The 23,363-nt window shown below is 60.0% G+C and overlaps 1 protein-coding gene and 1 long non-coding RNA gene across 10 annotated transcripts in view; one reads left to right on the top strand and one right to left on the bottom strand.

Annotated features, from left to right (window-relative positions):
• Window positions 1-1,018, bottom strand: part of LOC139084685 (uncharacterized) — a 55,800-nt gene extending 54,782 nt beyond the window's left edge. Inside the window, exon 1 of the long non-coding RNA XR_011542252.1 lies at window positions 913-1,018. This is a non-coding gene — a long non-coding RNA (uncharacterized lncRNA). The remainder of the gene's footprint in view (window positions 1-912) is intronic.
• SMTN (smoothelin) lies at window positions 851-23,347 on the top strand. Of its 9 annotated transcripts, none has more exons than XM_070628496.1 (21): window positions 851-1,316; window positions 3,049-3,179; window positions 7,817-7,965; window positions 8,355-8,448; window positions 8,541-8,619; window positions 8,700-8,797; window positions 9,678-9,998; window positions 10,087-10,159; window positions 10,755-10,826; window positions 10,907-11,425; window positions 11,619-11,791; window positions 14,855-15,007; window positions 15,095-15,170; window positions 16,290-16,454; window positions 16,548-16,610; window positions 16,826-16,892; window positions 17,797-17,970; window positions 18,169-18,286; window positions 18,884-19,035; window positions 19,994-20,158; window positions 23,045-23,347. In XM_070628496.1, exons 2-20 carry the CDS (start codon window positions 3,129-3,131, stop codon window positions 20,136-20,138), a joined length of 2,742 nt encoding a protein of 913 aa, XP_070484597.1. In that variant the 5' UTR covers window positions 851-1,316; window positions 3,049-3,128; the 3' UTR covers window positions 20,139-20,158; window positions 23,045-23,347. The 9 variants fall into 9 exon arrangements, with proteins under 9 accessions (XP_070484597.1, XP_070484598.1, XP_070484596.1 ...); XM_070628497.1 differs by having other exon boundaries at window positions 902-1,316; window positions 18,172-18,286; XM_070628495.1 differs by lacking the exon at window positions 19,994-20,158 and having other exon boundaries at window positions 902-1,316; window positions 18,172-18,286.
• Window positions 23,348-23,363: the final 16 nt, after the last annotated feature.

The following is a 23,363-nucleotide window of genomic DNA, read 5'->3' as shown; positions in this document are numbered from 1 at the left end:
CCTTTAAGAGTCTTGGAGTGGATGGGGCTCTCTCTCCAGATGGCGGTGAGGTGGGGTGAGTGGGCGGTCACAGAGGATCTGGACTGAAGGACTGAGAGGCTCTGCTGGGGCAACAGGCTGAAACCACTTCCCCACCACCTCACATCATAGCGGCCAAAAGCACAGATTCTGGACTTAAAAGGTGCTGGTATGAGTCACAGTTCCAGTACTTATCAGCTCTTGTCCTTATCTGTAAAGTGAGACAGTAATCCTCGACTCAAACGGTTGTTATAGAGATTATATGCCTGGTACATGGCAAGTATAAAATAAACGAGTTGATAGTATTATTGTTTTTATTTGACAGACTCCAACTCCCTTTGGTCTCCATGGAGACCTGTGGGGGGCTCCCTGACCTCCAGCGCGGGAGGTGGAGCGGCTTTCCCTAGTGAGTCTGAGCTCTTGGGTCCCGTGGCTGACTCCTTGTGTTGTCTTGGGCATGTTGGCTCTCTCTGGGCCTCAATTTCCTCCATTTGTTGAGTGAAAGTCCGGACTCTACTCCCTATTTAGGACTCTGGTGCTCCTAAATGCTGACCCTGAAGGGCTTGGAAGGGAGAAGCATGACGGATGAGCCAATGTCTGTGCAAAGGTGTGTCAGCTGGAGATGTGTTACATGATTGATCCTGCTTTATCTGAGATGGGCCCTGAGATTCTCCAACATAGGGTCAAGGTGCTGCCAGTCACTTAGTCCCTGCTCTGAGGTAGGTGGCCCAGACCAGGTGTCCCGAAAGCAGCCTGGGGGCGCCGGCCAAACCCAGGCACTGACGTGAGGAGGGGGCGGAGTCGGGGGAGGGGACACGGTCTTACGAACAAAGAGGGAGGCGGAGAGGGACTGTCCTGAAAGCTCTGCGACTCGGACGACCCCGGGCCACTTACCCCAGCTTTGGCGCAAAGCTACGTCCTCCTGCCGATGCCCTCCGGACCACCAAAGGCCCAGGCGGCAGTGGCCCCCAGCCTACAATCCCCTACAACCCCGGCCCACAAGGGGCGTAGCCTCCCGCGGGGGCGTGGCCACCAAATTGAATTTCCCCAATGGGGCACAAGGGTGGGCGGGACCCTCCCGAAGACTGGCTGGCACGGCGGCGCGGGGTGGGGCCGGCGGGGCCGGCGAGTCTGCTGGCGCCGCTGGACGGGCGGCGCTAGCAGAATCCGGAGGACGGTTGCTGAGCCGGCCTGGGATCCTGGTCGCGGCGCCTTCCGCCTGACCGTTCCTACTCCATCTGTCGGACCCCAAGTGACCTAACTTGAGCCCCCGCCGGACGGGCGAGCCAGACTGAGAGGTGGGTGTGCGGGCCTCTAGGCAGCGCCAGGACCCCCGACGGGTCCCGGGGTGGAACTCAGCTATCTGGACGTGGGTTCTGGGACTCCCAAACCTAGGATCCCCCACCCAGGCACAGGCGCTCTAAGCCATGGGACAAGGTTCTGAGACCGCGGGAGAGGACGCCCACGGACCTCCAGGAGGCTTCACGATCCCCAGGGTCGCTAGTCTATGGGGGCAGACACCCTGGGGAAGCTCCCACATTCCTCTGAGGCCTCTCACAATCTCTGGGGACTCCAGACTGTGTGACAGGGAGCCATGGACTGGAATGGGGCAGCAGCGGGAATCCCTGAGGAGAAAGAGGCTTCCCACAGCCCCCTGGACATCCTAGCTTGCGCATTAGGGACCCCTGCCCCTCAGAACACATGGGGGAATATGAGTGTCCACAGAACCTAAGTCTGATGATTGCTGAATGACACTCTTAGGGCTGGGGGGGGGGGGGTATCTCAAAGTAGGTAGGTAAGAGCCAAGGAGCCCAACAGAGGTAGGTCGGGAGGTTGACACCTGCCCGAGCCTAGTGGGATGGGAAAAGCAAGCAGCGACTTGAACAGACAGGGTCTGACAAACCCCAACTGTGTGGATTAGGATCCCCCCAGACCCATTCACCGGATGAGGTGATGCGACAAGTGACCGTTCTGGGGAAGGGGAAGGGATGACTGAGGGATGAATCAATAGGAGAGAGGGCAATCCTGGGGCCATTTCAGTCACCATACATTAACTAAGCACCTATGGTGTGTCAGGCAGTGGGCCCTCAAATTCCAGAAAGACATTAGGGCTGCAGAGGAAGGGAAGAGCTGCACTAGGAGGCTGGGCCAGGATTTAGGGGGCCATGTTTATGGTCAGTGATGAGGCAAGAGGGAGTGATGGGGCAAGGGGGCTTCAGAAGCCAGAGGCAGCCAAAAGTTTGATTAAATCTATCCCTGCCCTCTGGGTCTTTTGGGATCCTTCTTCCCTCTGTGACAAATCCCTCTCCAATCCTCAGTGTGCTTAAGTCCAGAGCTTGGACGAGTCAGCTTCTGAAGGCCCTACCAGCTAGGGAATTGAATTCTAAGTGTGTGAAGTGGCACACTTAGGTGCCTGGACACCTGGCTTCATGAGGTCAGGGCAGTTGGCATCAGGGGGAGGGCAGGAAAGAGAGGAGTGGAGAGGGATGTGTACAAAGTGCTCTTCTCAAGAACTGGAAGACAGTTACCTCCGATGGCTTAAGTCACCTGGGAAAACGAGAGAGGCAGTGGCAGCTCAGCTCACAGCCAGAGGCTGAACTTTTGGGGTGGGTGGGAGCTGGACAGGCCCTGGGGATGGGTGGGTGGGGCAGGAAACTGTGGAGTCTGGCAGGCACCCCCTGGTGGTGAGCACAGCTTGGGGGAGCCTTGCTGGGCTCAGGCTTCTCAATCTAGGTCCTGACCCTCCCTGTTTGATGCTTAAACAGGGTGAGGGCCCAGTTTAGGCCACACAGCAGGCTGGCAGTCGGGTTGGCTGGGCTGGAACCAGGCACTCCTACTTTGGTTTGTTTAATTTTCCAGCACACTACCCTAGGGCAGAGGGCAACTCCCAGCCAGGAGCCACATCACAGGTAGCAAGGACGGGACACCAATGGATGACCATGGGTTAGAGGGGGAAACTGAGACACGGAGCCCAAGTGCCCGGAGTTTCTAGAGGTCCCAGCAGGCCTGATTCATGTCTATCCCCTGCAGAATTCCCTGAGCTGGTATCAGGTGCTACGGGCACTGGGAATCTCACCAAGAGGGGACTGACGGAGCTAGGGGCCAGCGAGATGGCAGACGAGGCCTTAGCTGGGCTGGATGAGGGAGCCCTGCGGAAGCTGGTAAGTGGCCCTATCATCCCTACTGTGACAACAGGCAAGCCAGAGAGGCAGGGCCTGTCCAGGCTACCTCTCAGCTGACAAGAGGAGGTGATGGCGGAGGGGGCAGGAGGAAGGCTCAGAGGAACAGGGTTAGGTCTGTTCCCAGTGGCTGATGCAGGGGCACGGGTGGCATGTGCTTGTCCATGGCAGGTGCTGAGGCCTAGTCCCTCCCAGCCCCCCAGTGCCACCACCTGTTTAAACAGTAACTGCTGAGGACTCGCCCATGTGCAGCCACAGGTGTGGGGAGGCTGGATTTGCCTCTCCCAAGCAACAGCCTGGGCAGCACCCACCCCTGGAGGCTGGCCCAATGATAATAGTAGCAGCAATGATTAACAATGCTAGGGCACAGCAGGGGGCAGGCTTGGTGCTGGACACACCATCTCATAGAATGGTCACAGCAGTTCCAAGAGCCAGGAGGACACTGTGGCTCAGAGAGATGAAATCCTCTGCCCAAGGGCACCGAGCTAGGAAGAGCGTGTGCCAGGATCCAAACAATCCCAAAGGGGGACATGGGGGACCAAGAGTCCTGGGAAAGTCAAGGTCGGAAGAGCCCATAGAGAGAGACAGGCCTTGGGGGCCCTTATGAGCTCTGTGACTTCCGTCTGTCGTCTTTCCACTCTGAGCCTCAGTTTCTTTACCTATAAAATGGGAGGGGGGATTTGTGGTCCTAGAGTTGGCATGGGGACGAAACAAGGCATGGGCCCAGATCTTCAGGGGAAAGAAGGATGGGGCCACTCTATCCCCTTTCTTCAGCTGCTTCTTGAGCGTCCTATCTAATGCCCGCCCCCCCCCCATCACCACCACGCGCAGAGAGGCAATGAAGCAACACAACAAGGGCAGGCACTTGCCCACCAGCAAGGACACGGAGTAGCTGAACTGGAGGAGGGGCCAGAGCCCCAAACACCAGCCCCTGACCCTTGTCCAAGGGGGAAATTAAAGATTTACCTTCCCTAGGAGAAGGCAAGTGACCCACCCCACCCCCATACCATTCCTCTGGAGGCAGGAGCTGGAGCCAGCCAGCCCAGCCCAGTCACCAGGCGGCCTACCCAAGGCACTCAGCCTGTGTGCCCTCCGACCAGCACCTGAGACTCTGTCTGCCACCGCCACAGCCGGCTGTGTGCAGCCTGGAGGGGATGCGTTTCCAAGAGTTCCCACCACGTCAGCGCGACCTCCCTTGAGGAGGTCAGAATCCTAATGCGGGTAACAGCGGCAGAACGTTCTAGAGAGAAAGCCAGGTCTCTGCGCATCCCCATCTCTAGGGGTTCATTCTGAGGCTCAGGGTTCTCCAGCTGCCATCCCCCACCCTCATATGGGGTTTGGGCGCTGGAAAAAGGATTCAAAGAAGCCAGACTAGAGAGTCAGCCTGCCCCTGCCCTCCTCTTTGGGAAAAGACTAACGAGACCACGAAGCCACCCAAGGTCTTTCCCACCCAGGGACTGGTTCCTCCGCCACCGGGCGCCCGCCATTACTGCGCCCGGGCGCTGCCGAAGCTCCCGGCCCGCGCCGTCCCGGCCCCCGCCGGCCTCGTGGCAGGAACGGGGGCGCCCTGAGCCGGGCTCCTCCCCGCGGGGCCGGACCTTATAAGGGAAAGCTGGCCCGCGCCCCAGCGTCGGGCAGATTCGGGGACCCGGTAGCCGCTTCCTGCCTCGGCTCCCGCACATTCCTGAGGACGGGGCGGGGGGCTGCGCGGGACGGGGGCACCTGGGGACGTGCACGCCGCGCGCCCCTCCGCCACATCGGGGACGCCCCCTGCCTCGGGCCCAGGTTCGAGTTCCGGCTGCGACACTCACTAGCTGGGTGACCCGGGGTAGCTTCTTAAGTGCTGTGAACCTCGCTTTGCGCTCTGTAGCCGAGGACCTTAAGGAAGGCGGCGGCGGCGGCTTTCCCGTCTGGCACCCACTCTGCGCCCAGCGCGCGCGGCGTGGGCGGGGCCGCGGGAGGGGGCCTGCGGGCCTTCAGCGCCCCCTGGCGAGGCCTCGCTCCACTGCCGGCCGGTCCCCCATCTGGAGGAGCTGGGACAGAGCGAAGGCCTGGGAAGTCTCCTCCATTGTGCCGGTGGGGAGACGCCAGGGCCTGTTAGACGCCCCCGGCAGCGAGGGCTGGAAGTACCCGGAGGCCCGGCCCCCCAGGAGGAGGAAGCGCCCTCTTTCCTCCCGGGAGAATTTCACTGGGCAGTTTCGGAAACCGCCCCATCCCCTTCCCTTTCCCCCTGGTGGACAATGGTGCTTTGTACTTCCTTCCCTCCCTCCTACAGCCTCCTCCACACACAGCGGTGGGGCCTGAGAGGGCTGGGAACACAGGACACACAGCAGGGACACTGTGGGTGGACCTTTGCCTCTAGGCCCAAAGGGAAGGGTCATGCGGGAGGGTGACCAGTGGAATGAGGTTGTCCATTCTCCAGCGCTGCCCCACCTACAGTTGGGGAGCGGGGGAGGCGGTGATCAGACAGAAGCTCCCATTTTCCAGATGGGGACACTGAGGCTCCCAGGGGTTGTAAAGGTGGCCAAGTTCCCACATCACGCTTTTTTCAGGGACGAGGACCCCATCTCAGGAGCCCAGGGCTTTGGAAAGAGGGGCCCAGGAGACAAAGGGCTAGTCTCTGAGCCTCTTTACCATCTGTACAGTAGGGGCTGGACCAGCTGTCCCCTCAGGCCCCCAATCTCCAAGTGTACCAGAGGGCTCTGGGCCTGAGGCAAGGCCAGGACTGGGGGGTGGGAAGGTGAGCTTCATTCTCCCTCCCTCTGCTATAACAGGTCCCCTTGGGCCCCATGGCATCTCCAGTCTGGGCTAGAGGGGTCCCCAACACAGTATCGGGGTCTTCAGGTTACCCACCATGACACACAGACCCCAGTAACAGAGCTATCCTCAGCCCAGGGCAGGCCCCAGAGTCAGACCTGGGTTCCAATGCTGGCTCAGGTCATTTGATGGTAAGCAAATCACTTCTCCTCCCTGATCCTCACTTTCCTCATCCATCAAAGGGAGTAATAAAGTGCCTAAGGTTTCTGTGAGGTTAGGACAAGTGGGGTGCTCAGCATAGGATCTGGCATACAGATTCTCAATAAATGTTACTGATGCCTCTGGGTATCTTGTCCTCATTTGCCGTCACTTCTCTCCCCCTCCTCCTGACTGGCTGGAACCAAGCGGGGGAGGGGGGGGTGCTGCTTCTTGCATCCTCAGCTATTCAGGGGGACCCCAAGTCACTGACCCCATCCCCACCCACTGCCTTGAGGTGTGGCCATTGTCCCACCTGGCAAATGAGAAAACCGAGACACAGAGAGGTTAAGGACATGCTTCTAACCACCCAGCAAGCCCTGGACTGGGGCTGGAGCCAGCTAGGGGTTCTGGCCTCAGCCTCAGGGGACCCTCCCATAGCTCCTCAGGAAGGCAGAGCTGAAGGGACCCTGGAGAGCTCTGTCCCCCAGGGCTCTCCCTACTTTTTTCAGACTGGGACAAGTGAGCTCATGGCTGAGTTGGGCCAGCCTATAATCCCTGCTGAAAACTATCCCTCCCACCCCCAACATGGGTCCCCCATGGAGCAGGAAGGAATGATCGGGGAGGAGGCTAAAAAGGAAAAGGGTAGAGGGTTCCTGGGCCCTAACCCCCACCCCCGAATGATTTGGGGGGTGAGGCAGAGGAAATCACCTTGCCTATACTTGCTCCCATCTGACTCAGACCCACACTGGAGGTTTATCTCTGCCATTATCTTCCTGAGGGCCCTGGGCCAGTCCTCTCTCCCTTGAGCCACAGAGGCTCCATGGCAGGTGGAGCTGTGGGGGAGGCAACAGGATTGGCTGACTCTGCCGAGAGAAGGTGCCCTTTCCTGGACCTGTTTAGACCAGCCACCCCCAATTTCCTAAGGACTGAGGGGCTAAGAAGCTGGTGGGAGCACTTATCCCCTTGGATGCTCCTCTCTAGGGCCCTGGGTGGCCCCGAATGCCAGCTGCCTTGTCTGTTTGGGGGAATTGGCCCTTCCACTCTGGGCTCCAGCCACTTCACTGGTGGCTAGAGCTGGGCCAGCGCAGGGGAAAAAATAGCCCCTAGCTAAGCAGGAGCTAGACTCCTGCACCCCTGCCTATGCCTCAGTTTCCCCATCTGTCTAATGTGGATAAGGCTGCCACCCTCCCAGCGGGGCTGGGGTGCTTTGGGACTAGAGCATGGGAGTCTCCCTTGCCCACAGGGTGGGCTCCAGCTGTCCAAATCACCCTTCCCTCCCCTGGGACACTGTTAGGGGCCCATAGCGTATCCTCCCTTCTCCTCCTGCCATGACTCCCTGGTTCTCAGGGGTTTGATGAAGGGCTCTGAGGGGCAAGAGTCAAGTCGCAAGAAGGAGTGCCTGGATTGGCACCTGGCACAGGTGGGCAGTTGCTGGTACCCACTCTATGAACCATACTGCACAGTGGGCTGTCCAGGAGCCCTGGCGCCATGAGCTGGGTCTCCCCTGAGGCCCTTGGTGGGCGGCACGCACATGACGGACTTGGGGCAGAGGGAGTGGAGACAGACCACTCATTGTGCCCCAGGATGAGCCGTAGGCAGCTGGTGCCCGCCCTCCGCCCATGGCAGCCAAAATGACCTGCCCCTCGCCCCCGCCTGCCCTGCAGCTGGAGGTCACAGTGGATCTGGCAGAGCGGCGGCGCATCCGCTCGGCCATCCGGGAGTTGCAGCGGCAGGAGCTGGAGCGTGAGGAGGAGGCCCTAGCATCCAAGCGCTTCCGTGCAGAGCGGCAGGACAACAAGGAGAACTGGCTGCAGTGAGTGGCAGGGGGTTGGACATACAGGTGGGGTAGTTATGTGCCAGGGCTCAGCTCGTGTTGCAGGCAGGCATGAGCACGGGTGTGGCTGCTGCCCATCTTGGTGTACAAATGGCAATACAGGCATGCGTCGGGAATACACAGGGATGTTTGTGGGCAGGGACAACATGCCAGTCATGGTGTCCTGGCCACACCTGTGTGGACAGCATGTCTGAGCATGTGGTATTAGTGCTCATGTCCATGGGCATGCATGGGCCCGCGTGCAACCAGAGGGTGTGCACAGCAACATGCCCCCCTGCCAAGGTTCTGGGTACCCTGTCCTGGCTCCTACGCTTAGCCCATGTCCTCCATGATCTGACCATGGGGTGACAGTCATGATGTTCCTGCAGCTCTCAGCAGCGGGAGGCCGAGCAGCGGGCTGCTCTGGCACAGCTGGCGGGGCAGCTGGAGTCCATGAGTGATGTGGAGGAGCTGACAGCACTGGTGAGGCCCAGGCCCGGGCAGGGGATGGGGACAGGGCAGGTGAAGACCTGGACTCCACAGCCCAACACCCGTGACCTGCCTCTCACCCACAGCTGCGAGGTGCTGGTGAGTATGAGGAACGCAAGCTGATCCGAGCTGCCATCCGCCGTGTCCGGGCCCAGGAGATTGAGGGTATGTGCCCTGCCCTGCCCTGGTGCATGCTGCTCACAGCACCCAGGCCACTTACCTGACACTTTTCCCTTCCCTTCCAGCTGCCACCTTGGCTGGGAGGTTGTACAGCGGGCGTTCCAACAGCAGCTCAAGAGAGGACAGCAAGGGGCGAGCAACACACAGGCTGGAACGGTGTGAGGTAAGGGGTGTGGGCGTGGAGGAGGGCGGACCAGTGTCCTCTGCCCACAGATGCCAGCAGCACAGAATGCGTGTATCTTTGCTAGACTGGTACTTGACTGACAGGGGCCCCCCAGCTTGTGTTTGGGGGACACCAGGGCTCTATTTCAGGCCTCTAGCCATATGTCCCCCACTCCAGACTTTGTCTCTACCCAGGCCTTCCCCTCAAAGCCAGCCTGTCTACACTGCTCCCAAGTTCATGTCCGTCTCCCATTGCCACCCTTGTTGACCTCCCTGCTGGCCTCTCTGCCTCCACACCTAACTTCCACCCCCATGCTGGTCATCCAGCCTCCACTCAGCAGCCAATGGAATCTCCCTGAAATGCAAATCTGACCCTGGTACCTCCCCAGCAGACAGCCTGCATCCTTACCTTCGCTTACCAGGGCCTGCGTGTCAGACCCCAGCTGATTGTGGAGCGCTGTTCACAGAGCCATCTCTCTTCTTCAGGGGGTGTGGGCAGCAGGTCAGGCTTTGCAGGTTCCCTAAGTGGCCAGCAGAGGCCGCTAGGTCCCCAGTTCTGGCAGGACTCCTCCGCTGCCCCAAGGTTGATGCCAGGGGTCAGGGGTCTCCCTCCCGGGATCTATTAAGGCTGGAAGGCCCCAGCAAGTCTCTTGTCATCCCCAACCCTGGATTTAGGATCTGGTCCTCTCTGAACTGCCCTTGATTAGGCAGTGCCAAGAGGGTGGGAAGTGAAGATCCGAGACCACTTGTGGTGTGCTGGTGCCCATGCTGATGCAGGTGTGCTGGCAGGGAGCCATGCCCAGCCCCTCTGCTTTGCATGCCCTGCCCTGGGCACCTGCCAGCCTGGGGAGCCTTGGCTGCATCCTCTGGGTCCCCCATAGGCACCGGAGCGAGAGGAACAGGAACAGCAGGCAGAGGTCCCAGAGCCAACCCCAACTCCTGAAGGCACCAGCCGGGATGTGACCACAGTGACACTCCTGCTGAGGGTCCCACCTGGGGACACACCCAGTCCACCTGCCTCACCCGACAGCTCACCCACCACTACCTCTCCTGAACCTCCACTGGAGCCTGCTGAGGCCCAGTGCCCTGTCGCTGAGGCTCTGGACAGCCCTGAGCCACCCTCCAGCCCACCCAGGGCCACCAGCTCTGAGCCCCAGGAGCCACCAGTGGCCCCCAGCACTGAGGGGCAGGTAGTCAACAAGGTGAGTCTGGCCGAGGGGCAGGGATGCCAGACAGGTGAGCCCCTCGGTCTGGGAATCAGGCCCTGCCCATGCCATGTCTCCCCTGCAGCTCCTGCCTGGCCCCACAGAGCCCCCTGCTGCCCAAGGCCCCACCAAAGGTCCCTCCGACACAAAGAGAGCAGGTGAGGGTCCCAGCAGGGGTAGCTACAGGCATCTGCCTTCCCCTCCCCCAGCCTCTCTTTCCCTGCCTGGAAAATGGGCTCTGGTGCTTAGATAGCTCCAGCCTCCTCAGGTCTAGGCAGTCCCTAACACTCCTCCCATTGCCCCTGAGGTGTCCCCACCCCCCACCCATGGCCAGAGGCCTCCTGCAGCCTTGAAAGGCAACGGGCCTCAGGCACATTCTTTTCCCCAATAAGGGAGTGCACCCATCTCCCAGCTGGAGCCATGGGCAGTGCTGGCCACGGGGGTGTCCACCATCCCCATCAGCAGGGAGGATCCAGGCACCCTTCCTCCAGCCCAAGCCTAGCCCCAGCCCCCAGGAGTGTCCAAGTCATCCTGGGGTCAGTGCGGGAGGGGAAGGAGGGGCCTATAAGAGAGAGGCAGCTGAGGGGAGGCTAGGAGCTGTGGGAGGTGCAGGACGGAATGGGGAGACCGGGGTGCAAGAAGGGGTTGGGAGGCTGAGGAGGTGTGGCGGAGAGGACTATGAGGAGTGGAGCCCCCCATCCACTCTCCTTTCTCTTCTTCCACATGGCCACCATCGCCTCCTCATATTGCCAGACCTGGCTGGACCCCGTCCCTGCCAACGCTCCCTGTCCGTGCTTAGCCCCCGCCAGCCAGCCCAGAACCGAGGTACTGCCTATTCCCACTACCCCAGGCTCTGGGCAGTCCTTGTCCCACTCAGCCACTGACAGCCCTCCTATCCCTTCTAGAACCCACCCCCCTTGCCAGCGGACCTTCCCCGTTCCAGCGGGCTGGCTCCGTGCGGGATCGCGTACGCAAATTCACATCTGATTCTCCTATGGCTGCTGGGCTCCAGGATGGCCCACCCCGGGCGGCCTTAAGTTCTTCGACCCCCGCAAGGCTCCTGGGCCCCTCCCTCATCAGCACCACCCCTGCCTCCTCCTCCAGCAGCTCCTCACGGGGCCCAAGTGACACCTCCTCCCGGTTCAGCAAGGAACAGCGAGGAACAGCCCAGCCCCTGGCCCAGCTTCAGAGCTGCCGACGGGAGGAGGGCCCCGGGGGGCGGGGCTTGGCTGCCAGGCCCCTTGAAAACAGAGCAGGGGGGCCCGTGGCCCGCTCAGAGGAGCCCAGTGCCCCACTGCCCGTGGCCGTCGGCACTGCCGAACCAGGGGCCAGTATGAAGACCACATTTACCATCGAGATCAAGGATGGCCGAGGCCAGGCCTCCACGGGCCGGGTGCTGCTGCCCACAGGCAACCAGAGGGCAGGTAGGCCTCCCCGCTAGCCTCCCCACTGCTGGGGATGAGTGTCTGTAGCCGCCCAGCTCTGCACATAGGACAGGTGCTGCGGCCAGGGCTCAGGGCATCTCCAAAGGGTGCCCTGGGAGCAAGGGGTGCCATCAACTTTGGCCGGCACTGCCCAGACCCCCTGATCCTCACAGCAGCTCTTCTTCCTCTCCAGAACTGACGCTGGGGCTGCGGGCGCCCCCCACCCTCCTCAGCACCAGCAGTGGGGGCAAGAGCACCATCACCCATATCAGCAGCCCTGGGACCCTGGCCCAGCTGGGCGGTGTCACTCACGTCACCAGCTTCAGCCATGCCTCCCCCGGTAGCCGGGGAGGCTACAGCATTAAGGTGAGCCCATCCTCACCCCACCAGCCTCACCATCCATCATCTTCATGTAGACTGCCTCAGGGTGTCGGGCTGGCAGGATTCCTCTATTCCATTCCTCCCCCACAGCACACACGGGGAAACTGAGGCCCAGAGAGAAGGTGGCTGTCCACAGTCCTCAGCCAGTGGTGGCAGAGCTAAGGCCAGACCCTAGCGTATCAGTCACTAGACGCATCAGAAACTCACTCTGTTTGGCCTTAAGCTTCCCACATGCTGATCTCTGATCCTTACTCCAAAATTGGTTGGTTCATTCCTAATGAGGAGACGGGAAAACTGAGGCTCAGAGAGGGTGGTAAGGGCTTGCTGCCCTCTTCCTGTGCCAGCCCCCGTGCTCTACTCCTACCCCACACTGGACCTACCCCCCGAGGTGCAGAGCTGCTCATCTGCTCATCCAAGATCAGCCTGGCCCATTAGGAGATTGGAGATTAGTGATTAGCATCTGCGTCAACATCTCTGGGGGGGCGTTGATGGGGACAGACAGGCAGAGGGGCACCAGTCAGGTGAGGCAGCAGCCCAGCAGGTGCCACGGGAACCGAATACGCTGCACCCTTCCATTATTCATTCCCGAGCCTGGGATCGGCGGGTTGGGAGCTCAGTCGGGGATCCCCAGCAGGCCACCAGCTGCCCAGGTAATGCCCTCTGTGCTGCACCAGGGACTGAATGGGACTTTGGCCAAGGTGAGATGGCTAGAGCCACCTTTGGGCCTTCTCAGGGATGACAGGGAGAGGGTGGAGGCCAGAAAGCACGCTTCTCCACACACAGCAGGACTAACTACGCTCTGCCAAGGGAGCAAGGAAGGGGGGTGTTTGAGGCCCTTGGGGTGGGTGGGAGGTGCCAGAGTGAGCCCTAGGTCTGATACTGCCAACGTGCCTCAGTTTCCCCACCTAGAAGCAAGGGGAAGCAGATAATGTGCCTATAATGCACTTGCTCAGAGTCTGTGGTTGGATCTGAGCACCTTAGATGGGCCAGAAGACATTTATCTCAGGGACAAGACACTTGGACAGCCGATTGCTCAAAGTCCCACCTTCCTGTGCCTCCATTTCCCCCATCTGTTCAGGGCTCTCTAAAGCAGCATGGCGTGAGGGCAAAGGAGTGGATCCAGACTAGATCCTCACAGCTAATGCACATTATGGCCCAGCAGGCCCATTCCTTGCTCCCCACCTCAGTTTCCCCACCTGTGGGGCCTGGGGCCCTGGCCTTGGTAATCCCTCAGAACGGGTGCAGCCTTGCTGTACTGTGGGTATGTGATCTCTGCAGGGCCAGGGCCAGGCCTGGCAGTCTGCCTGCTTGGGCAAGCCACCCCTCCCCCGCTGCCCCTCCACAGGGAGCCCAGAATAGGTTTCTATTTGGGCTGCAGCCCCAGCTGGCGGGTGATGGACTGGGAGGCCAGCAGGGGCGGGGCAGGCCCACTGCCCTTGCCTTCGCCCTCAGGCCAGCTGCAAAGACTCTGACACTGCCAGCCAGAGGCAGCAGTCCCTACCACTGTTCCCATCATCACCCCGCCATAGACCCCCCGCCATCATCATGCCGGGGGTCCCAGGGCCCGGGTCTGAGCTGGCCGCAGCCCTCGAGGAGCGATTGGGCCTGGCGTTGGAGGAGCTGCGGGCAGTGGCTGAGGCAGGCCGGGCAGCAGTGACCCAGGCAGCCGAGGCAGCTGCCTCAGCCGTGGAGCCAGTGGCCAGGGCAGCTGAAGAGCTGCGGGTGGAGACAGCAGCACTGAGCCGGCGGCTGGATGCACTGGGCAGGCAGGTGGAGGTGCTGAGCCTGCGGCTGGGGGTCCCACTTGTGCCCGACCTTGAGCCTGAGCTGGAGCCCAGCGAGCTGCTCCTGGCCGCTGCAGACCCTGAGGCCCTCTTCCAGGCGGCCGAGGATGCTGGGACCCCCGTGGCCCACCCACCTGCCTTCAGCACCCGCCGCCGCTCCTCTGCCGGCCCTGCCCGCAGCAGCAGTCTTGTAAGTCCCTATGGGCTTGGGGGAGGGGGTGGTTCTGAGCCAGGCTCTGCCTCTGCTGAGTGACCTTAGGTGTGCTCCCACCTTCTCTGAGCCTCAGTTTATTTATCTGTACAGGGGACTGGGGCGCTAATGCTCCAAGACTGAGGCGAGAGTGCGCCAGGCTCCTGGCCCTGAGGCACGCGTGGTGGCTGCCCTGGCAGCCCCTGGCCAGGGCCCAGCCCCTAGCCCTACCCCCATCCCCTGCCCCAGCCAGGCTGAGCCTCCCTGAACAGCTGCCACCTCAGCTCTCCTTACCCTTACAGAAGACAGAAAGGCCTTGCCAGGAGGGGCGGGGCTGTGATAGTTGGGCTGGGGGCTTGTCTATAAGTGGCTTGTCTATATGTGGCTGGGGAAATGCCCTAGGAGGGGTCAGGGGCTAGGTTGGGGCTGGAGGCCCTTTAGGGGGTGGTTCCCAGTTGGGGGCAGGGAGCAGGGATGAGCTTCAGAGAGGACTTGGCTCTGGACAGCCCCAGTCAGACACCTGGTCAGGAGCCTATAGGCCCTGGTCCAGCCCCCTTGAGGGGGGAGGGCGGGCATGTGCTGCCTGGGCACTGGCCCAGGAGGACCCAGGCCTTGGGAACTGGCAGGACAGAGCACAGCCTGCCTGGGAGGGGGCTGGGAATGGAGCAGCAGAAATAACTCAAGTTCAGGAGTTAGATACCTTCAGCTCAGACCCCAAGCTGCATCACACTTATGGAAGGACTGTGGGCATGTTATTCAGCTGCCCTGAACCTCAATTTTCCCTTCTGGTAAATAGGGATAGTAAAATCCTTAATGCTCACTACTGAATGGCAATCACTATTATTACCCCTGTTTATTGTATTAACACAATTCTGGGTACATGGGAAGCCCTACAAGGCTCTCAGTTCCTCTGCCCTGAGCCTGACACCAACATAGCCATCCTTGGACAGGCAGTCTGGCTGGCTAGTGGTTATTTCCAAGGCTGTGCCAGCAGCCCCAGGTCCTGTCCATGGGGGCATGGTTGGATTCATGTATACCCTTGCTTAAAGTCCATGACCTCTCCCCACCCCACAGATGGAGCCAGAGCCAGCAGAGCCCCCATCTGCAGCAGTGGAAGTAGCCAATGGCACCAAGCAGACCCAAGTGGACAAAGCACCAGAGAGGCGGAGCCCACTGCGTGCTGAGGAGTTGATGACCATCGAGGATGAGAGTGTCCTGGACAAGATGGTATGGCCAGGTCTGGTGGGCTAGGGGCTGGCAGGGGACGGGGACCAGCAGGCACCAGGTGGGCAATGACGGGGGCTCTATCTGCAGCTGGATCAAACTACAGACTTTGAGGAGCGGAAGCTCATCCGGGCTGCACTACGTGAGCTCCGACAAAGGAAGAGAGGTAGAGAGCCAGTTGCCCCGCCCTGGATCCAGCTACTCCATTCCTCAGCTGCTCCCCCCACTCTGGGGTCCCTTTGTGGACACTCCAGCTCTGTAACTGCCCTCCCTAGCTTCTCCTTCTAGATCCAGCTGTTTCCTTGGCCCCTTCCCCCTGGATCCAGCTGCTTCCCACCCTAGCTGCTTCTCTCCCCCTGGCCACCCCAGCTACCATCCCCAATCAGCTTCTTTTCTTCCTAGACCCAGTTACTCTCTCTCTCTCTCAGCTGCTCCTCCTTGGATCAAATTGCTTCTCAGGTTCTGTCAATTACTCCTTCCCTGAATCCAGATACGCCTTCTCCCAGCTGCTTCTCTCCCCTTGAGGTCCACTGATGACCACCTTGGCCTCTGCCCCGACCCAGCTTCCCCTGCCCTGGGCACAGCTACTTCCTCCTCCAGCTACTTCCTCCCTGAACTCAGCTATTCTTTCCCTCAGATTCTAGATTCATTTGCTTCTCCAGATACTCTCAGTTACTCCCTCTCTGAATCCAGCTGCTTCCTCCAGGGCCCACTGATGGCCACCCAGCCTCTATCCCCACCCACATACTTCTTTAGGCTCAGTTACCCCCTTTGCCAGCTTCTCAACTACTCTTCCCTGGATCGAATTCCTTCTCAGATACCTCCAATTATTCCCTGCTTGGACCTGGATATTTCTTCCTCTAGCTGCTCTTCTCCCCAGTGAAACCCATTTGAAGGCCCATTCAACTACTGCCCTCACCCAGCTTCTCCTTCCCTGGACTCTGCTACTCCCTCCCTAGATCTAGATCCTCCCACCAGACTCAGCTACTCATTCCCATAGAATCTCCCTTCTTGGATCTAAATACTCCCCCTTTGAGTTCAGCTATTCCATATTCCCCCATTTCTGCCGAGTCCATTACCACACATCACACACGCCTACTCCCTGCCAAGCTATGGCTATCCCCTCACCCCCAGCTACTCCTAGAGAGACCCTTGTCCCTGTGTCTTTGGTATTTCTAACAAGTTGCCCTCCACCCCATCTTGTGTACCCCGTGTGCCCATGCATATGTGCTGTGTGGGTGATGGGTGTCCCTTCTGGGCATGCATGGGGCACCCCCTGCCCCAGACCAGCGGGACAAGGAACGAGAACGGCGGCTACAAGAGGCACGGGCCCGGCCAGGGGAGGGCCGTGGCAACACAGCCACTGAAACCACCACGCGGCACAGCCAGCGGGCAGCCGACGGCTCAGCTGTCAGCACTGTCACCAAGACTGAGCGGGTCGTCCACTCCAGTAAGGGGCCAAGCAGGGCTCAGGGTGGGAACACGTCCATTCCACTGGCCCCCATGCCTCTCACACCCTTCCTCTCATCCCCTGCCCCTCCAGATGATGGCAAACAGACGGCCCGCACCACCACCGTGGAGTCCAGTTTCGTGAGGCGCTCGGAGAGTAAGGCCGCCCGGCGTCGCCCTGTGCCTGCCTGCCTGCCTCCTCAGGCTCTTCCTCAAGCTCTCTCTCCGTACTTTCATCTGTGTATCTCTCTGTCCAGCAGTCACTTTCTCTTCTCTGCCTGTGGCTACCACCATCCTGCCCCATAGCTCCCCACCCCATCTCCTGACGTCCAGCCCAGGCCCTCACCCTGCTCCTCTTCCCCTTTCTTGCAGATGGTGGCGGCAGCACCATGGTGCAAACCAAGACCTTCTCCTCCTCATCATCCAAGAAGATGGGCAGGTGAGCCCAGGCCACAGGGGACGTCAGTGCACATTCCTTCTACCGAGGGGTAGACCGAGGTGCTGGGATGTGATATGCATACAGCCAGGGAGGGGCAGGTGGGAGTCAGACCACTCCTGCTCCCCTCATGATCTCACCTAATCCCGGGGGAGGCCAGCGATTTGCTCTGGGTCTCACAGCTCTGAGTGGCAGTGATAGCACTGAACCCTTAGAGAGGCCTACCTGCCACACTGAGCTGCCTGGTGGCACTGCCACTTCCCAGTGTCTGCAGACCACGTCCCACGTCACAGAGCACGGGGCTACTCCTTCACCCCATGAGGGAGGGACACACCCCTGTGTTACAGAGGACGTGGGGCTGGTAGGATCAGCACTCAGGCTGGAAACCAGAGGGGACTCTAGGTCAGAGAGGCCTGCGTTCAGGTTCTTACACTGCCCCCCATGGCTTCTGAAATCTGAAGCCAGAGGCCTCAGTTTCCTCTTCTTTAGTGGAAATGATAAGAGTCCCTCCCTCCCTCCTCTTGTGAAGTTTAAAGTGGCACAAAGGAAAGGCTCAATAGACATGAGCTATTATTATTATTACCATTACTATTATTACACTCGTCGTCCTTATTGGTTGACAGTGCCCAGATCTGAACTCACCTGTAACCTGATGATACAGTGAGCCTTCTCAGAGAACTCCCCAGGGGCCAAGTCTGTTGAAAGAGCTTGGCTCCCATCTTCCTGTCCTTTGAGCCTCAGTCCACTCCTCTGTAAAATGGGTGTGATGACGCCTCCTTTGCTGGCCCAAGTTGCGGGTCGTGGAGATGCCGCAGGGTATAGGGTGTCGAGCGCGACAAGACCTCTCCCTTGGCGATTGGGGGTCGAGGCTCAGGAGCGGCCTAACACTCGCACCCCCAACCCCCAGTATCTTCGACCGCGAGGATGAGGCCAGCCCGCGGCCCGGCAGCCTGGCGGCGCTCGAGAAGCGCCAGGCGGAAAAGAAGAAAGAGCTGATGAAGGCGCAGAGCCTGCCCAAGACCTCGGCCTCCCAGGCGCGCAAGGCCATGATTGAGAAGCTGGAGAAGGAAGGCGCCGCGGGGTAAGTGTCAGCGGGGGCTCGAGGGGCGGAGCGCGCTGGGCAGTGGTGGGCGGGGCCAGAAACGGGAAGGGCGCGGCTGGAGCTGTGGTGGGTGGAGCCTGAAGGTCAGGGAAGGCGGGGCCTGGGACCCGCTCTGTGGGCGGACAGAGGTGGCTCCCCCTTGCCCTTGTGACCCCGCTCCCGACACCGTCCCCTCAGCAGCCCTGGCGGACCCCGCGCAGCCGTGCAGCGCTCCACCAGCTTCGGGGTCCCCAACGCCAACAGCATCAAGCAGATGTTGCTGGACTGGTGCCGAGCCAAGACGCGTGGCTATGAGGTGAGCTCTATGAGGCCAGGCTGCCTGGCGGACCCCGCAGACCACAGCTCAGCACCTCCCTCGTGGCTGAACTCCTTCTCAGCCGCCCACCCCCAACCCCCGTCCCGCCTCCGCACCCTTCACAGCCACCATGCCTGGCAGGGCAATTGGGAAGCCCTCGTCTGGGATGAGCTAACAGGCTCAAAGAGGACACATAACGTGCCCTAGATTACAGAATAAGTGATTAAGTGGCAAAGCCTGAGGGCCCCTTGCATGGTGGGCACGGTTCAGGGCCAGACCCCACCCTTGGGATCCCCTTCTCATTGCTCCTTGGGGGGCACTGGTAAATTTCTATATATAAGGGAAGGAGTGATGGAGGCATGACCATGGCTTTAGCTGGGTGGTGCTGGGCCTCTTGGTTGCTCTGTTGCAGTAAGTAGCAGACATGGCAGTTGACAAACTGAGTTGAAGGAGGCTCGTGTTCTCACTACTCACCCACTGTGCAGCCTTGGGCAAGCTACAGGGCCTCTCTGAGCCCACTTGCCCTAGGTCTGGAATGCTAAAACGGTGGCTGGTAGAAGGTATGGGGGAGCTGACCAGTCCTCCCACCACCCATAGCACGTGGACATCCAGAACTTCTCCTCGAGTTGGAGTGACGGGATGGCTTTCTGTGCCCTGGTGCACAACTTCTTCCCTGAGGCCTTTGACTACGGGCAGCTCAGCCCGCAGAACCGGCGCCAGAACTTCGAGGTGGCCTTCTCATCCGCCGAGTAAGTGTGGGCCCCAGCCTTGCTGGTGTCGGCTGGGCATCTGGGGCTGGGCATCTGGGCTAGGCCCAGGTGCCCTGAGGCCCCCTGGAGCTGGCCAGCCGCACTGTCAGGCTGCGGCTGAGACCCCCTTCCCCAGAAAGCCCCTGTCCTCTTCCACCCCACCCACTCGTTGCTGAGTATGCCAGGTGCCCGCCGGAACGAAGGAGCCGCAGGCCCGCCTACCAGCCCGGGCCAAGGCCCACCAGGTGGCCCTGTCCATATCCCCTCCATCCTCCCTCTGCCCCCTTCTCCCTCTCTTTCTCCCTTCCTCTGTCCTGTTCTCCTCCCACTATCACCAGAGCTTCCTGCTCCCACGGGATCCCGGCTGGAGATTCCAAAAGGAGGCTCCTGGCCCGGGCACCGTGCCCGCCCAGCCTATATAGGTGTTGCCAGAGGCTTATATAGGACATCAGCAAGCCCTCCACTTTGGAATCGTTGCCCCGTCTGCTCACCTCACCCTCAGCACCTTCCTCTATCTGTCTTTCCTTCTCTCCGTTTCTCTTTTTGGTTCCCTTCAGATTTCTTCCTCCTCCTCCCTCCACTTCCTCTCACGCCTCCCTCACCCCCCCTCCCTGGGGCACAGCCCTCCTCTCCAACCTTGGCGCCAACGCCATTGCCCCCCACCCAGCATTCCCGCTTGCCCAAAGAGTTCTCTGCACCTGTGACTGGTCTGGCCCCCCCACCCCTGTCTGCATCGCACACCATTAGTGATGGGTAGTGAGCGGCACGTCCACGATGGGGAGGGGGCATGCGGGAGGCTGGCAGACTGCGGCACTGAGAACGTAACTGAACTCATGTCTCTGTGTGTGTGTGTATGTGTGTGTGTCTCTGTTCTCCTCCCCTCTCTCTTCTCTGCCTCTTCCCCCTCTTCCCTGCCCGGGCCCCGCCTCCCTGCCCCTTCCCGGCCCCCCCCCGCCAGGACCCATGCGGACTGCCCGCAGCTCCTGGACACAGAGGACATGGTGCGGCTTCGAGAGCCTGACTGGAAGTGCGTGTACACGTACATCCAGGAGTTCTACCGCTGTCTGGTCCAGAAGGGGCTGGTAAAAACCAAAAAGCCCTAACCCCTGCTCGGGGCCCCACGGTGAGAAACGCCGCCTGGCCTGCCTGCCCTGCTTTGCTGGAATCTGCTCAGCGGGGCAGAAAGAGAGGCCCCGGAGGTGGGTGGGGGAAGCAGGGGACCCTGAGAAGAGCCAGAGGGAGCCAGACATGGCCCTGTCTTCTGGCAGTTCAGGGCCTAACAGGTGAGACCATTCTCCAGAATGGGCATTGATAACCCAGGTGAGCAGGATTAAGACAGAGGGAGCCCAGGGGAAGCACCTGACCCAGCCTGCTGCTCCAGGACAGCTATCTGAAGAAAGGGCAGACTACACTGGGATCTGAACAAGTTCAGGCTAAAGGAGGGAGAGGGTGTCCCAGGCAGAGGGATGAGCCTCTGCACAGGGCTGTGGGCGAGAGAGATGGAGAGCATGACACACCCAGGAAGGAAAGGAAGTTTTGTCTGGGTATGAGGGGGAGGAAGGGACCAGTCAGGAGTCTGAACTTCCTCTTAAGGACAAGGGTCATAAAAGGTTTTCAAACAGGCAGATGTATGTGGTCTGGTTAGCATTCTAGAACAACCTTTGGATGAGGGATGGGGAGGGGGTGGACTAGACAGCTGGAGCAGCTTAAGGAGAGGGACAGGCTTCCTGATGGATCCGGTTTGGGGAGAGAGAAGACGGGTCAAGAAAGCCTCCCAGGCCTCCAGTTTGGGCACTGGGGATTTGGTGATGCCATGCTCCAAGTTGGGGAGCTCAGGAGCAAGGCCACTTTAACAACATGTTTCTGGTTGGGGTCCTGGATCCCCAAGCCAGCTGTAGTATTTCCTGTGTGGTTACCTCAGGGCTACAGTAGAGAATTCAGATCCTGAGCTAACTGCCCATTACAGATAAGGAGCTCAGAGAAGGACAGAGGTGGCTCAGAGTGTCCCAAGAGGTTTAGGTCAGAGCTGGGGCCAGAAACTAGAACTCCAGATTCCCCATGTAGTGGCTCTTTTCCTTGCCCCATCACTTTTCCCACCCATTTCATAGACAAAAAAAAAAAAAAAAAAGACAGAGGCCCAGAGGGAGCAAGGGGATTGCCTGAAGTAATGAGTCAGGGACAGAGCTCATGAGGGGTACACTCAGATGTCCCTCAGGGCCTGGAGCCATTGTGAGGGGCAGCCCACACATGCACACATACACTCAGAGAAGCCATGCAGGTGAGGGGAGGTTGGACTTGGTGCTGTCTCCAGGTCATATATGGACTTAGGCTCTGCTGCCCAGCAAGCTGGCCTGAAGGGAGAGGGGCCCAGCCCGGCCCTGATCCAGTTGGAAAGTGTGACTCAGCCGTGCTGTTGCTTGAATTGCTTGGTGTTTGGCCTGTCACTGGAGCCCCGAGCCGTGAGCCCCAGTGTAAACAATGGCTTTATAAGGTCTCCAGGGAAGACACCAGGGGTGGGAGGGAGCTCCACATTGGGGGAGGGAAGCTGGGATCCCTGGAGAGATAGCCACAGCTGGAAGAAGCTGCAGAGACAGGCTGCCTCCCCACCACAGTATAGCTGGGGAAACAAGCCCCGTCTGGGGCAGAGACGACCCCAAGGGGACGTAGTACATCAGCAACAGAGTCAGGAACCCCTCACTCATCCTAAGTATTTCCAAGGTCTCAAATGAGGCAGAGAATGACTATATTGTCGCAATAAAACTGAGTCACAGAGCAAGTCGGGTACAGCCTGGACTGAAACAGGCTTCCTCCCTGGAGTCCAGGTGAGCTGGGAGTAGGCCATGGTCCCAGGTTTGACCTTGAAGGCACAAGATGGGAGGTAGTCATGGGCCTTTGGGTGTCTTGGGAACAGGAGCAATTCCTCCCCTTATGCCTTTCCTGCCAATGGAGACTCACTTCACAACATTGACTGCATGCTTACTATATGCCAGGCATGGCAGATGGGAGGGGGTAGAAGTAGAAGTAGGTCTTGCCCTGGGAGAGGAGGGGAAATGGAGCCAGGGAGCACACTCTAGCTTTAGAGCTCTAGGGCTGTCAGTTGCTTAGTAGCTGCAGCCCACTCACCCCAGAGTGGGGAGAGAGCTCCTGCAGTGGGGAATAGGGGGCTCCAGGTAGGTGCCAACACCCAGGGCTGGAGGCCTGGGTCTCATGAAGCCCAGCCTTGCACCTACTAAGCTGTGGAGCTTGAAACAAACAACTCCTCTGCTCTGTGACTCAGTTTCCCCATCTGTAAAGTGCAGCTAGCATTCTGGAGGATGGACAGAAGGGTGGTCCCACCCCCTAAGCATGTTGTAGAGGGCCCTGTCTGTATTGGTCCTATCATCTGCTTCCATTGCTCTACCTGAGGTGGGTGGTAAGGGTTAAAGAACTGCCGCTACCCACCTCCTCCGCCCTCCCCCCTCACTCCCTGGCCTCCATCACTAGCAGCAAGATTGTCCCCTGGAGCAAGGACAGGGTTTCCTGGGCCTCTCTGCAGGAGGTACCAGGCCAGGCAGCTGGTAGATAATCCCAGGCCCAGAGGGTCACTGGGCGGGTCCTGGCTTCAGAGAAAGATTTAACGGCCCCGCCCCCTCCGGATGCAACGGCCCAATTGAGAGGCTTGTGCCATTGAGGGTGGCCAGAACACGGGCGAGGTCGGGAGTCAGGACCTCCCCAGGGCTGGGGGTAGAGACACGGACCCTGCCCAGACCGGGATGGGGCACGGCGCTCCTCTCCTCCATCCCACCTCCACCTGCTTGGCTTCGGTCCCCACAGGGGTGCCTCCAGGCTTGAGTGAGTGGGGCCTGGGGTTTCCTGCTTCCCTGGAAGGCTTTTACCCCATTCAGTCAATCAAGAATCTGGAGTTTATGAAAGACCATCAAGCTGCGGCAGTGAAAAGACCTCCAGGTGGAGGGTCGCCACAAGAGGCAGGGCCAGCGCTGACAAGCACCACCGTGCCCCCTCCCCGCAGGATGCTGGTGGACTGCGTGCCCCTGGTGGAGGTGGATGACATGATGATCATGGGCAAGAAGCCCGACCCCAAGTGCGTCTTCACCTATGTGCAGTCGCTCTACAACCACCTGCGGCGCCACGAGCTGCGCCTGCGCGGCAAGAATGTCTAGCCTCCCCGCCCCCACCGCCCGCCTGCGGCAAGCTGCCCCACCATCCAGGCACTATCCCCTCCCTGTGCGCCTGCCCATCGCTGCCTTGTCTGTCGCGACACCGTGCCCCGCATACACACGCAGCGTTTTGATAAATTATTGGTTTTCAACGACCCTGACTCTTCTCTG

The sequence above is a fragment of the Equus przewalskii genome, chromosome 7, assembly GCF_037783145.1.
Source record: "Equus przewalskii isolate Varuska chromosome 7, EquPr2, whole genome shotgun sequence".
In the NCBI taxonomy this organism is placed as follows: domain Eukaryota; kingdom Metazoa; phylum Chordata; class Mammalia; order Perissodactyla; family Equidae; genus Equus; species Equus przewalskii.
This window is presented reverse-complemented; position numbering and strand designations above follow the sequence as displayed.